Raw genomic sequence first — 15,622 nt, 5'->3', positions numbered from 1 at the left:
TTTATTGACCAGAGGATTTATAATAAACCAACACGAGACGACCGTAACGTTATTATTAAAAGCTGACAATCTGACTGAGCTCGGGGGTGTTAATGATACAAGTATCCCTTCATAATTTCGGATTATAATTCCTAAAAGAAAATACAACGATGGAATAAGACACGCGGGCAGCAGCAGCAGCGAAGACAGCCGAACCATGGACGTTTTTATTTTTATTTTTTAATAACACGAGCCGCTGGGAAGCTTGTTTTATTTTTATTTTTCTTCTGTTCTTTACAGGTGAGTTTGGTTTCATGGACGCGTTAGCGTGTTAGCATGCTAGCCAGCTAATCAGAGAGCTGTCGCTAGTTAGCCTAAGAAGCACCCCAAAAGGACAGATCTACAAGCTAACAACGCGTCGCATTGCGACGCGTTGTTAGCTTGTAGATCTGTCCTTTTTTCTGTCGGACTCTCGCGATATGCGGTGTGTAAAATGAAGCTTAAATGGAAAGGGGCTAAAAGCGAAGGGAGGCTAAAAACCGTCATAAAGATACTAGGTGCCGGGTGGAACTATAAACATGGCGTTACGAGAATGGCTGTGGTTCGAAAACTAAATTAAAACGTATCAAAATACATTTTGATAATGGTATATTGTCGTTCATATCCATTATTATTGTTGGTAGTATAGCTCACGTTAGCAGCAGTCGCTAAAGGCTGTAACGTTACACCGCTGTTCTTCCAGCCAGCCATCCTTCCATCCATCCACCTATAGCCCCCGTGCATCATGCCATCCCCTGTGGATCAGTTCAGGCTGATCTGAACATAGTCCACCAAATTGATGGGTTATCAATCATATCATCAATATATCCCTTAACCCACAGTTCAAAACCACGCCATCTACCGTGGTGGTGTGGTGTCCCCACCCCGACTTTTGGTGTGTACTGTACTATAGTGTAGATCAGGTGGATATCATAATGGATCCACAATAGCTCTTCTATCTACTACTCATGATACGTGTTGGCTTTCCCTAAAATGTGTGTGACTGTGACTAGTGCCAACTGAGCTCAGTCATCCTAGCTCTGTTTGCCATGGTGGTCTATGTGTGTAACCCACTCTGGTTTGTGTCTAATTTATCTAAGTGATGTAAATTGGTGTTCAATGTAATGGGTCCTGGGACCCAGGGGTGGGTGGTCTTTTAAATGGGTCCCAGGGACCCTGAGTACAGTATTTGACCTGGGTGACATGATTGCGTCCTTTCCCCATTTTTGTGAGTCTAAGGATGCAGGCTATTTTCATCACTGCATGTTATTGATGACATGTAAACATTAACATGCAACATATTCTACAGTAATACCATGCTACATTCTATGTGCATTTAAAAGCAATAAGCTCTGCTACTAAACATAAAGATCTGTCTCTTAGAATCACTGCCCATTAAGCAGAGTGTATATAACCCTGCCATTGACCTGGTATTCATTCATCAGCATTCCACTGGAACGCACTCAGTATTTGGAAGTGTGCCACTTGAAAGTATCACGGTGTTATGAAGTCTAGAGTCACTATTAAACATAAATCAAAACCTTGGAAATCTGGAGAGGTGGTGTAGACAGATCTGGGATGCATATGGAGTAGGTATGCATGTCGTGTTTTAGCCTCTGTTCTCTTTCTGGTGTGAGTGTAGCAGAGTGGCTCAAAGCCTCTGCCTGATGGCCTCAAAAGTCTAATATCTCCAAGTTTGGTCTAGTTAGTGGTTAAGATGTTGGACTTTCACGCGGGAGGCCCAAGTTCGAATCCCGGCGTTACATGAGCATACATTAAATTTCCCCTCTAAATACTCAACAGGCCATAGAGAATATCTCTGATGTGACATATATTTAATATATTTCACAATACATAGCCATAGATTGGCGCCATCGACTCCCAGTTAGCTGCGCGACATGCACATAAATGTGGCCGGTGCTCCGTGTACTCGTCCATTAAATAATTCCTAAGACTTGGAGTCAGATATTGTCCTCTAGTTTTAAATCGATGTGAAAGTTCTGGCAGAAAACGTGTTTAGTCAAATATCTATATTTTTCCACGGGATTCACACAGACGACATTCTCTCTGGGCGGGGGGCCCGGAATGACAGCTGGACTGAATTTACCAAAACTTCCTCTGATCACCACAAACGTCATCACAAATTGACCAGGGAAGCACAAATGTTTGAGGCGCGCAATTGGCAGGTGGTGTGATTAATTTCTCAGCAGCAGCACCATTCAAAACATCTCCCACAAAGATCTATGGCTCTGTAATGTGAAATATATGTAACATTAGAGACATTCTAAGGCTACAACAGGCGTACCCGAGTTTACCTAATTCAGGTTTTTGGACCATCTAGATTCTAGACTAGTAATGTTTGTCTGTGTGTGTGGCTGTCCAGAGCTAATCTTACAAACCGTTTGTTATACTTTTTCAAATATTTATTAACTTTAATTTTATTAATGGAAGTCAGTGGGGGGCTCGGACCAGACTTTGACAAATGTTTTTCTTTTTAATGTTTTTTGTGGCTTTCGCCTTTATTTTATATTGTTTTATAGAGGGACAGACAGTAGGCTGACAGGAAATGGGTGAGAGAGATGGGGGGGGGGTGACATGCAGTAAAGGCTGCACACTGCCAGACTGGACTACCGGCCAGGGTGCCTGGACCGCTGAGCCATGGCCCAGGCCAGACTTTGACAAATGTCCAGTGGTAAACACTAGACAACGGAGTCCATGACTTGGGTCACAGTCACAGGCTGGCGCTGGCCACATGAGATCTACATTGGACACAATGTTCATGTGTGGCTTTTTTACTTTTTTTCATTCAAATTCTGGAGACAACATTGGTGACATGTTACCATATCCAACAATCTATCTGGAAATCATTGTGAATCAATATTAAATACTGTATTAGACTATTGGATCTGTTTTTGGTCTTTCTAGATGGCATGTGATCAGGGTATCTGAGTACTAGGTGGCCTGATCAGAAATCGGCCTAAAGTTCCACTGCCAATAGTAAGAGTAGACACTTTGTTAACCCATTCTGAACGGGAACCCATTTTGGTGCTAGCATCATGTTATGCTTTAGCTATTGAAAAATAGCAGATCTACAAGCTCATAGCGCGCCACCGAGTGGCGCGCTACGAGCTTGTAGGTCTGCTATTTTTGAAAAATCGAAGAACGACTGACATTTTCTAGAATCTGATCTCAGGTCAGAATGGGTTAATCAGACCAGTGTGTGTCCAGTGGAAACCTCGTATGAATCTGATCTCAGGTCAGAATGGGTTAAGTCAGCAGGCATAGAGCGAGATTGATATAGTATTTGGCTGTACCCCACACGTACCCAGATGGGGCACTTTCCACTATAGTCATCATGGAAAGGAAAGTTACAATTACACTAATGTGTTGAAGGGACAAGAAAGCAATTGGCTTGGCAGAGTGAAAGTTTCCTAAGTCGGTGTCCCTGACTTGGAACTATTGGTGCATTCAATTCATCGATATGGCAATATATCGATAGAACATCTGGATGATACTGTAGGTGAATCGATCGAGAGGCTGCTGTATCGATATGGCAATAAACGGCATGAATTATCTGGGTGATTATTAGTGCTGACAAACATACCTCTGTTTAACGTTGTCAAAGCTCCCCCTTGGCAAGTTGCAATGCACTCCCTTCCCAGACCCCTTGTTAGGTTGTATAGACATTTTATTTTAATTTAAAGATCTCTGTGGGCCTGAAACTTGAGTGGTGCAACCACTCCAAGCTACTGTACAGCAATGACCGTCCCTATGTCTCTCCCTATGTCTGTATGTCCCTATGTTTAGGGTACCAATAGGGGAAAAAGTGGCACTGTTGTGCTAGAAACAGACGGAGAGATAGTGTTGCACTGTTGCCTACTAATTACAATGTGGAGCGTGCATGAGAGAGAGAATACACTGTGTTGTCTGCTTATTCCCCCCCCCCACACACACAGTAACTCTGTCATGTCTCGACCGCTTCGGACGCGGGGCGGCTCGCCGGCACCGGGCCGGCACCCTGGGTGCTTTCCTGTGGGCCTGGAAGTTCCGGGGACCCCCTGGAGACCCCCACACGGAGTTGCACCTCTCAGTTCACACAGGTGTCATTTATTGCATTGTGCAACATGGTCATTATTTTGAATACACGTATAATCGATATACAGTATTGCAGGCAATATCCACCACTACTTGGAACAAGCTTGGAAATTAATAAGTAAACATCAAACACCAATATAATACTAATCATTTAGGAGAGGAGTGCACACCTATTTGTCAAATGGCTAGCTTCTGTTGCATCCTGGGAGTATCACCTCTGCCAGTGAGTGTGGTATTAATTTAAATGGAAAAATGATCTTCCCAAGTGATTTTGTAGGAGACCGATGAGGCTAATTTTAAATGCACATACATAGTCCATACATAGGTTCATAACTTCATATACCTGTACATCATTGATCAGCATTTTCTTTTATCTTGTAAAAAAAGAAAAAGCACTTAAAGATCCAGTCCAATGATTGAATTCTGTTTTAATGTAGAATGTTGATTGTCATTTTGTTTGCTTCAGGTATATCATTTGACTTTTGAGGTGTATTATGTTTTAGCAGCGACAGTGAGTGAGCACAATTCATTCTCAGTAGCTTGAGGGTTGTACAAGTTCACAAGTTAGCCAAAAGACCAAAATTTTGGGATGGAATGACAGACGGATGAGAGACCAACCAACTGTCCTTGCCAACTTTAGAGCTACACCGCTAGCTAACAGAGTGTACATAGGCACTGTAAAACAGTTTAATCAGGTCTCTGTCGACATTGAATTAGCCAGATTTAATGTCGACAGAGACCTGATGAAACTGTTTTACAGTGCCTATGTACACTCTGTTATCTCCTTCTCTATCATCTGTTGGTATGGTAACCTCGCCATTAAAGATACAAATTCTCTTAGAAGTATTGTGAAAACTGCCTCCAAAATAACTGGCATCCAGTTGGAGAGCCTCGATCCTTTCTACAATAGACAGCTGCTCATGAAGGCCAGGGCCATTCGGCACCAGGGCCGTTCGGCAGGACAATGCCCACCCACTCGAGTCAGAGTACAGGCTGTTGCCATCGGGCCGTCGTCTGGGTGCCCCCGTTGTCAAAAACAACAGATATAAAGGGACACTCCTTTGTCCCTGCCTCGATTCGTGCAGTCAACACTGCCAGTAACGTGGTGACGATATGTTGAAACAAGCACTTTATGCCGGCACTTTATATCCTAGCACTTTTTCTGAATGTAGCCTTTCTTATTTTATTATCTTTGATTCTATACCTGAACTAGATGCGCCCAGACCTCTGTTTATGCTATATGGTGTCTCATGTCTGTTGTTGTCCTGTATTGTTTGTATGTTTTAAACCACTACTCTTGCTGTAAACCTAATTGCCCTTCTGGGACATTAATGAAGACCTTGAACCTTGAACCTTGAACCTAGCCGTGCTCAAACCTACACGGCAGAGTATAGATTGGAGTTTGCCTGCCTGCAGTGTTGCTGCCAGCACTATTGTGTGCAAGTGACAAAGAACTTGAACTTGTAAAATGTTGTAATCTGTCTTTTGGCAGACATTAGGAGTCCTCATATCACTTCCTCCGGTCCAGAATCAGCAAACTGCAATATCTATGTTCCTGTCGAGAATGGACATTAGTTGGACATTAGTTGGACATTTGGACAACTAATGTTCATTAGTTGGTGTAAAACAGTGATGGCGTGCTTATTTTGCTCAATGACATTACTGTGCAACCTGTACCCGGTGTGACTAAGTGTGCAATTAAGTATAAATCACTGGTGTGTGGTCACTGTGGTGGCGCATGCTGAAAATAGCAGATCAACAAGCTATGCAGCATGACGCGTTGTGAGGTTGTAGATTGTCTTTTTAATGTGACACCGTGCAGTAAATGCACAATGAAGTTTAAACTAGTGATGCACCGAATATTCGTCCGCAGACAATATTCGGCAGAAAATGTCATTTTCGGCCTATTCGGTTTCGGCCCGAATAGGCAGAAAATATACCACCAAAGAGAGATGCGACTTTAATGTTGCTGCCTGTAAATAAACGTTTGTTTTTGTATTGTAACAAAAAACAACCCAACAGATTTGATACATCTTGTGTGCAAGTGGAAGGCCATGGCGGTTCCTCCTCAACAGAGCAATAATGTGCATTGCACAGCAAATTCCATACAGTAGTTTTCAAGATATCTTGAAAGGGGCGTGCCTCCTCATTATTGTGTGAATTGATAACTTCAGACCCACCGTGCCTTCAGGCTATGGGATGAGTCATTCAGAACTTCATATTTACGCAAGACTGACCTCATCAAATGGATAGGCCACACACACGGTCTGTCTGTGATTTGCGCTCCACTGCGCGGACGTTTCTTGTCCCATATTTCTTTCCATTAGCGGTGTCTTTCTCGTCCTCTCTCTCACTCCGTTTCCCTCCCTCCCAACACTCTCAAGCCCCCACAGAAGAAGTGAACGCAGGCAGGCAGGGCGTAGTTCTGCGATGACTCACTGTGTGTGCGTGTGACACATTCAGTGTGTGTGTGTGTGTGTGTGTGTGTGAGAGAGACTGTGACTGTGTGTGTGTGTGTGTGTGTTTGTGTGAGAGACTGTGACTGTGACTGTGTGTGTGTGTGTGTGAGAGACTGTGACTGTGACTGTGTGTGTGTGTGTGTGTGTGTGTGTGTGTGTGTGTGTGTGTGTGTGTGTGTGTGTGTGTGTGTGTGAGGGATGGAGAGAGAGAGAGAGAGAGTGTGTGTGTGTGTGTGTGTGAGGGATGAGGAGAGAGAGAGAGAGTGCTGCAATGCCTCTGCTTCCCCCTTTGGCGCTTATGCCTGATTTATTGTTAGTTGTGCAGCGGTGTTGTGCTCCGGACATGACCTGATCTACAAGACCATCACGTGTTGCACTGCGACGCTATGAGGCTTGTAGATCGTGCTCAACCATGCATGCAACAAAGTAACAATCCCTTTACTCCACTTATAACTTAGGCAATCATCCGCACTGCTGTAACTGTAACACACACACACGCACACACACACACACACACACACACACACACACACACACACACACACACACTGATGAACATTATGTTCTGTAAAGTGTAAACATGTTTAACCCATTCTGACCTGAGATCAGATCCACACGAGGTTTCCACTGGACACACACTGGTCTGATTAACTCATTCTGACCTGAGATCAGATTCTAAAAATGTCAGTCGTTCTTCGATTTTTCAAAAATAGCAGACCTACAAGCTCGTAGCGCGCCACTCGGTGGCGCGCTATGAGCTTGTAGATCTGCTATTTTTCAATAGCTAAAGCATAACATTAACAACACCAAATGGGTTCCCGTTCAGAATGGGTTAAAGTGTGACACTCTGTATTTTTGATTGGCTGGCAGTTGGCTGGTGGTTCAAATAATTGTGATGCTAACTAATTTTAGCTGGCGACCACCTACCCTTTGGCGTCCCTGAGAACTACTGGCCTACATATTATGCAGGGAAATTTAATTTGTAGATTTCACAATATATATTATCTAGTTTGCAAAATGTTCTTGTTTAGGAATAGACATTCACAATCCCAGAACTTAGAAATAGCCCCATTAGTTGCCCACAATGTCCCAGACCCATACAGCATTAACCCATTCTGAACAGGAACCCCTTTTGGTGTTGGCATCATGTTATGCTTTAGCTATTGAAAAACAGCAGATCTACAAGCTCATAGCGCGCCACCGAGTGGCGCGCTACGAGCTTGTAGGTCTGCTATTTTTGAAAAATCGAAGAACGACTGACATTTTTAGAATCTGATCTCAGATCAGAATGGGTTAATCAGACCCAGTGTGTGTCCAGTGGAAACCTCGTATGAATCTGATCTCAGGTCAGAATGGGTTAATCATCACCATGCACAGATTGCACACACGCACGCACACTAATCTCAGCTGCCTGCATGCACACACAGCATTCAGGTTACAGTAACAGTAATACAGTAGAATAGATTCCCCAGTTTTTCGCTCTTTTCTCCCTCTCTCATGAATCAAAGTTCTCAGTCGACACGGACTGATTTCAGTCATTTGGATTCCACAGAAGTCTTCCAAGGAATCATGTGTTGAGCTGTTTTATTTTCGCCGAAGTATTCAAACTAGTGATAGATAAGATTAGTTTAGATTTAGTTTAGAGTGTTTAAATTGGTCAAACTAGCTACTGTATAGAATGCATGTTCACAAGCATCTTCCCTAAAAAACACCCTAATGATAATGATGACGATATTTCATAAGCAAAGGCCTCAATCTGTGATTTCTTAAACAAGGAATGAAGAACATTTGTAGGTTTAGACAATAATGCTAATATGCTAATAATCCTAATTGCTGCTTTCACACAGGCAGATGCAAATAATTAATATGCAAAAGCTACACAGTGATTTGTAGCTCTTTTGCAGCAGCTATACAGACGTTGGATGCATCTTTGTGGCTGGCTTACATTGACAATGAATGGTAGACTCATAGACTGCATCTTTGCATCTGCCCGTGTTGACGCACCATAACAAAAGTTTGCAGTCACGAGTATGCATCTCTGGACAAACCAGATAACGTCTTAACCCATTCTGACCGGGAACCCAGTCTGGTGTCAGCATCATGTTATGCTTTAGCTATTTAAAAATAGCAGATCTACAAGCTCATAGCGCGCCGCCGAGTGGCGCGCTACGAGCTTGTAGGTCTGCTATTTTTTGAAAAATCGAAGAACGACTGACATTTTTAGAATCTGATCTCAGGTCAGAATGGGTTAATCAGACCAGTGTGTGTGTGTCCAGTGGAAACCTCGTATGAATCTGATCTCAGGTCAGAATGGGTTAACAGCGAGTGACCGCGTTGCCGTGCAATCCCCCCCCGCGCCCATCCGCCTCCCCATTCTCGACAGGATGACAGCGCGAGCTGCGAGAGAAGAAAATGAATCCGCAGCATGACAGGCAACGCTGCAGCGGGACAACAAGCGCTAAATAATATAGATGATGATGATGATGGTAATATAGATGTAGGTCCAGTGCTGGTTGATGTGTTTGTAAAGCGTTATACTAGTATTCGTATAGCGCCAAAGTCCTGACGCAGTCGCTCATCCCCTGGTTCACGGCAGTTTTTCCTCTATGGAGAATAACATTACATGGGGTCATCTTAAGTCGTCCACATGGTCCACATGGGCCTCGGCGATATTGTTGTGGAGGTCTTATCTGTATCGTTTACGATAGTCAGTCATTCATATTTGATACAGTCTGTCGCATGGTCGCGGAGAGTCAGTGGGTGTGGGTGTGGGGGGGGGGGGGGGGGGGGGAGGGGGGCTGGATTGCATGGGAATTAGTCGCTTGCGTCTTAACATGCCTGTTTACGAGGGGAACATGTTGGCACATCATTATACACAAACACAGGGGTTTCAAGTTGAGCACAGCGACAGTTTTTATTGGGGTGGAGGGGGGGGGGGGGGGTTCAGCTCTATAACCCATTCTGACCTGAGATCAGATTCATAACGAGGTTTCCACTGGACACACACTGGTCTGATTAACCCATTCTGACCCGAGATCAGATTCTAAAAAATGTCAGTCGTTCTTCGATTTTTCTAAAATAGCAGACCTACAAGCTCGTAGCGCGCCACCGCCGCTATGAGCTTGTAGATCTGCTATTTTTCAATAGCTAAAGCATAACATAGTGCTAACACCAAAATGGGTTCCCGGTCAGAATGGGATAACTGACAATCCAGCCAAACCAGTCTTTTAGCCACGGCACATCAGCCAACATGAAATTCATGAATGATCATGAAATGAAATTAATCCCGTTTTTGTGGCATGGATATGTCGCTGTTGGGTAAGTGGTTGAGGAGGGGTGTAATAATCTAGACTAGAGTAAGCCAAAAATAGAGTCGCTCATTGATTTGTAACTCTTTGGGGAGGAATGGAGAATGATGGCCTTTCCAGTTTCCTCTAGTCTATAGTGCCTCCTTCAGTGAACATACCATGTACTGTATTGACCCCCCCCCCCACCCCAATTCAGCCTAAAGATGCCAATGCCGTCTTGAAAATATTTATCGTGAAAAGGATTTAGATTTTTTTTAATTTCGAGGTCAGGCCTAAACTATCGTCTGTAAGGAGCAACACAGCCCTTATGGGCTGCTAGCAGGGCTTTTAGTCTTGTTTGAAAGGAGACAAATGTGTGATTCATGCTGTTGTGTAGTCAGCTGGGCTTCCATTTAATAATAATGTCAGTTTCCAGGAACTTGCTTTGCCGTCTACTGTCTCTGGATCCGAATGGCATCTATAAAAGTGTTTGTAAAACATGCCCAGTCATTCCAGAAGACTGCTGGCTGCGTTTTTTTTGTGCTGTAACTGCTCTGGGAGTCGTGTCAATTAAGTCCAGCTCAAATATAGTCTAATGAGAAACTGTCTGAACATAATTTAGTCTTGCTTCGCCAGACGATCAGTGATCTCCACCTACTTACCGGTATATGACTGGTGAAATCTAAACAATTCAGAGATCATATCGGGACAGAGGCAGGATTGGTTTTCAAAGCAGGGGGCATGCTGTCGTGGCTGTTCTCACTGCCATTCTAGCCCATATATTGAATGCACTGTAGATGATGTCCCCAGATGAACCAGGAGGCCGAGATCTCTGATCGTGCTGCTACACCAGAAGACCAGAATATACGTACCGTACCGTACTTGGTGTATTGCAAAATCAATAAATCCCCAAAATGACCACTCAAAGTAAATTGACTTTTAACGATGTCTTTGATGAACAACAAATAGTTGACCTTTTTTAAATGTAGTGTACGCCCTGATGTAATATACTCCCTTTAACCAAACATATCTGTGTCTCCCTGCCAGGTGCACGTGTCTCAGCCATCCTACGGGCCTGTGGTAGCTTCCAGCACTGACACAAACTCCACAGTTTACACAAGTGGAATACAAGTGCCAGGGAGAACCTGCCGGATTGAGGGCGCATAACCAAGTTGATCTCTTTGGCCGTACCTAATTCAAACAGGATAGATCACCATGTAGACAAAAGAGACGGAAGACAAGACGCTCCTGTGTTCTTAAGTGACTGAGCCTCCTTTTATTTCTGCTCACGGACAAGGAGTGATACCGATATTCACCTGTGGACTTGGAATAAACCAGGAATTATAAATTGTACAACAGATATCGGCTGGTAAGAGGTGCTTGGAGTCGGTCCCCCTCTCTTCCACACGCACAACTTCAGGGTTCGGTGAAGTGTTTAACGACAGCAGCTGGTCCCCCGGGGGGGGGGGGGGGGGAGAGCGTTACCGAGGCCTCTCTCTGGTCAAAGAAGCAGCCGGAATGGCCCCCGAGCCCAAGTCCCTGGAGGAGACGAGCGGAAAAACCAAAACGTCTGAGAAACCAGCGTTTACGTAACCGAGTGGAGGAGTTATTCTTGGAGAAACGCACACAGTTGGGCTTATTTAAGCCGGGCCTGGTGTGCTACTCGTCCCGTGGCACTGTTTTGACTGTGATTACTATCCTGTCTGTAATCTGTTATTTTAAATCCCTTTCAGAGTGCCACACCTATAGGATTAAATTTAATCCTTCTTCGGGTGTCGTTTTACTTGTTGTTTTAGTTTTTTTTCCTCCCAAACAGCTGTTTTTTTACATGGCGACTAATGGATGCTGGCCTGGATCCGTTGGATGCCATGCCACCACACTGTCCCCTCTGGCTGTGCACCTCGCTGCGTTAACATCCCAGGCACTGCAGGCAGGTGAGGTGGTTTGAAACAGCCACCCGCACCCCCGTGGCGCTCCGGGATGCCCCGACACAGGAAAACCAGACAGCAGTATCGGCCAGCCTACAGACCACAGTTATTATTAATACGAGTTCTGGACTGAAACTGTGTCCCCCGAAGGAGGGGGAATTTAAAAACAAAAATACAAAACTTTCTACAGCAGCTTTGGACTGCTGGTCTCTGGGGCCCCTGTGACCTTTTCAGCCCCAGGACACACATTTTGGATAAACACAAGCACTGACGCATAGGAAGGAAACGGGCTCAACAAAAGTCTGGTGTACTGGTAGCCACCGTAAACTGGAAACATGCGCCGTTTTTGAAACCCCAGAGGAATCATTATCCGAAACCCCTGGTCTGTGAAGTGTCTTTGTTTTCTAGCAACAGGAAGTCACAGAGGAAGGAAGGCACAAAGTCACAGATTATTGTCCCTAAGGCGTCCCCCTCCCCTCTGGGCCACTCTCTGTCACATGCATTAGTCTCGCTTTGGCTTTTCTTCCCCCCCCCTCCGGTCTTCACAGATGTCTGCGTTCTGTCTACCTTCCATGGAAACGGGTTCTGTCCTCTCTTGTTAATTTCTACCTCTCTGTCAACCCGTTATGCCCAGTCAGTCTGTATGGTTCAGTCATTCAACCAAAGTTAACCGACCACTCCATCGCCTCATAGCCTGATGTTCTGAATCTAGACAACACGGTTAGGTTCGCGGGCAGGCTTGACTCAGAATGTATGGTGGGTGAATCAGTCAGTTTGTCGACTCCTACGTCTTTTTGCGTTCATTGAACTCATTAGCACAGCTCGGGGTGATATTATTCACACCATTAAATCACCTTTTCATAATTTTCGCCTAGAGTATATCTAAGGAAGCAACGCTTAGTATCTTGTGTTATCAACATAACACGGGGTCCAAATATTGGCTATCGTATTGCTGTATTCATTATCTGAGTATAGGAGCCATATCAGTTCTTATAGTGAAGTCTTTATTTACATAGGGATACCTCATGCTCACCAAAACACTCAAACAATTCTTTTTTTATATTTTTTTGTTGTACCCGACCCATTAAAAATGTAAGTTCCTCAAAACTTGCTTAAATTTGACGATTTAGACATTCTCTTCGCTTAATTGCTTGCTTCCATTTGAATCCTTTTTTGCATTTATTTCTTCTTCCCTCCTTTTTCACCTGCCAGGTTTTTTGTTGTTGAGGTGAAAGCAAACCCTTTGCAGGGCAGCTGCGCGTTAAGCCTCCCCCGCCCTGGCCTGCACACGGGGCAACGTAACAGAGCACATCAAGGAGTCCACTGGACATTAGTCCTGAAACGACACTGACAGTTCACCCCAGCTACGACGATGCAGAGAATGTTGCCTTTGTGTTGCAGAACATTGGAGTGAAGGACGGTCCCCTCCGGCCCCTCTAACCTCTCCTCACGTCTTGTCCTGTCGCACTCTTTCTCTCCGCAGCCTTTCTTCCCTCGCTCTCTCGCTCTCTTAATCTCTTCGTTTTTTCAGTTTTTTTGCTAATGCCCTGATCGACCCCCCCCCCCCCCACAAAAAAAAGAAACATACAAGGGACCACACACTTTGTGTCTTACTACATGCACTCGCATAGCTGCTGCCCCTACTCTGACGAGTCCTAACGGACCCCTGTCCCGCCGCACACAAGTGTACAAGTGCACAAATATCCTGTTTGTGTTTGTGTGTCTATTCCTGTTCCCTTCAACGAGTTAGCTTAACACCCTCCCCCCCGCACTGTAAAGGATGCCGGGCATCGGTAAGAGCGCCGGGGGCGGGGCGTCTTCCTCTTCGCCCCTCCCCCACGCGGCGGCTCCTCCCAGCAGACCCCTGCGGCCCTCTCGCTACGTCCCCGTGTCGGCCGCCACCTTCTTCCTGGTCGGATCCACCACGCTCTTCTTCTGCTTCACGTGAGTAGCGCACACACACACACACACGCACACACACACACACACACACACACACACACTCAACCCTATCTCTAAACATTGTATTTGTTGTCTCCACCAGGCCGAAGGCATGGGGAGAGAGTATGTTTTGCACTCCGTGTGTGTGTGTGTGTGTGTGTGTGTGTGTGTGTGTGTGTGTGTGTGTGTGTGTGTGTGTGGCTGTGCGCGCGAGGAAAGTCTATGCATGTACTGTACTACCGGTATATAAACTCTTAATTTCCATCCAGAAGAAATAATAATAATTTGACAATTATTTTTGGGGCCCCTTGCAATATCCTCACAGGTTCAGAATCACTTATATAGGTCATCATTCTGTGATTGCAATGCAGTTGTGTCCTGTGATGGTGAAGCTTGAGGTGAACAACGCTTCCTCTCTGGCTAAATGCTGTAAGGGCCAAATGTCTCCAATCCCATGAGAAATAAGACAATTGTGATGACCCATTTTCCTGGTGGCGCTATAATAGGCCAATGTGAAAAGGGTGCCATTTCTTCTTGCGCCTTGGATGGCAATTGGATGATTTGAGGCATTTTGTTCCAAAAATGTGTTTTGCAAAAATCCACCTGTTGGTGGCGCTCTAACAGGCCAATGTGAAAAGGGTGGGATATATTCCTCAGCCTAGTAGAAAAGTCTGTGAAAGATTTCACGTAAATTGCACGCTGCGTTCATGATTTAAGGCTTTTTGTTCAAAATGGGCCAATCCTTCAAACTATACATATACTATTTATAACTATAGAGATAGTGTGTATTGTGTAACGATTAGCAGGATTTTAGGACAGAATCTGGAGGAGTAATATAAAAAGAAATTGGGGGGCAGAGGTTCATCGTTGGCAAGTGCAAAATTTGGCATTGACCGGGTTAACTGTTTCTGTGCCATCTACGTTTATAAACGTAGCTAGGCTAATGGTACCTACTGGTGCTATCTACGCGTATGTTCGTAGACAACTGGGGGGGGGGGTGTGACTGTGTGTGTGTGTGTGTGTGTGTCGCACAAGCACGGGCCAGCGAAAAAGTGAAATAGATGTAAACGTGTGTGTGTGTGGTCAGCATGGTGTGCCTCAGATTAGGGAACACAAGAAAATGGGTCAACATCTGTCACTCATTCTCTCTCTCTCTCCCCCCCCCTCCCTGCTTGCGTCTGTTACTCATCCAAATTGTCCTCCTCAGCCAATCTCCCTCTAACTCAGTCATTCTCAACCTTTTCTGGATCACTTGGAAATTGTGGAAGCGCTTGCGGCCCACCCACCCATAAGTGGTCAGATGGGTGGGCTGTGTGAATTTTCAGAGCATTTTTATTTGAATCAATTGTGTTCTGTATACACTAAAGATGGAGTGCTGTGAGTGCGACCCCCCCCCCCCCCCCAAAAAACCCCCCCCCCAACAACAACATGATCATCAGGTACTATGATTATACTAGGACTAGGAATTATTTTCGAAAAAGTGTTAAAATTATGTTATTGTGTGACCAGTTCATTAAGTATACTTGGTTTTCACCTTAGCACCACCCACCTGAACTTAGCCTCGCCCAGGCTGTATAGAGCGCCGCAGTCCCGCCCCCTCGAGTGGCCCAGGAAATGAAACCCCAATGCATTCTCCCATCGGCACTTCTAATATAATTTATTTAAAGACGGTTACGCCGCGGACAAAGCCAATTCGGATCGTGACAAATTATGACAATGAACACAATGTTTTGGGGCCGATCAAATCATTACAAAGAAGAAAAGAAAGTCAGGAGACAACACTATTTGTTTTGTTTTTCGTCTTATAAATTATTTGATCGGCCCAAAACATTGTGTTCATTGTCATGATTTGTCACGATCCGAGTTGGCTTTGTCCGCGGCGTAACCGTCTTTA

General features: G+C 44.8%; 1 protein-coding gene across 1 annotated transcript in view; it reads left to right on the top strand.

The window, feature by feature from the left end:
- The window catches only part of zdhhc5a (zDHHC palmitoyltransferase 5a), a 37,184-nt gene that overhangs the window by 72 nt on the left and 21,490 nt on the right, over positions 1–15,622 (top strand). Inside the window, exons 1-2 of the mRNA XM_080760591.1 lie at positions 1–279; positions 10,907–13,731. The exon at positions 1–279 is cut by the window's left edge and continues 72 nt beyond it. Coding sequence (XP_080616717.1) covers positions 13,568–13,731 — 164 coding nt within the window. The 5' untranslated portion in view covers positions 1–279; positions 10,907–13,567. The remainder of the gene's footprint in view (positions 280–10,906; positions 13,732–15,622) is intronic.

Source organism: Protomyctophum bolini (genome assembly GCF_963924005.1).
Source record: "Protomyctophum bolini genome assembly, chromosome: 3".
Lineage (NCBI taxonomy): Eukaryota > Metazoa > Chordata > Actinopteri > Myctophiformes > Myctophidae > Protomyctophum > Protomyctophum bolini.
Note: the sequence above shows the minus strand (reverse complement) of the source record. Positions and strands in the feature narration are given on the sequence as shown.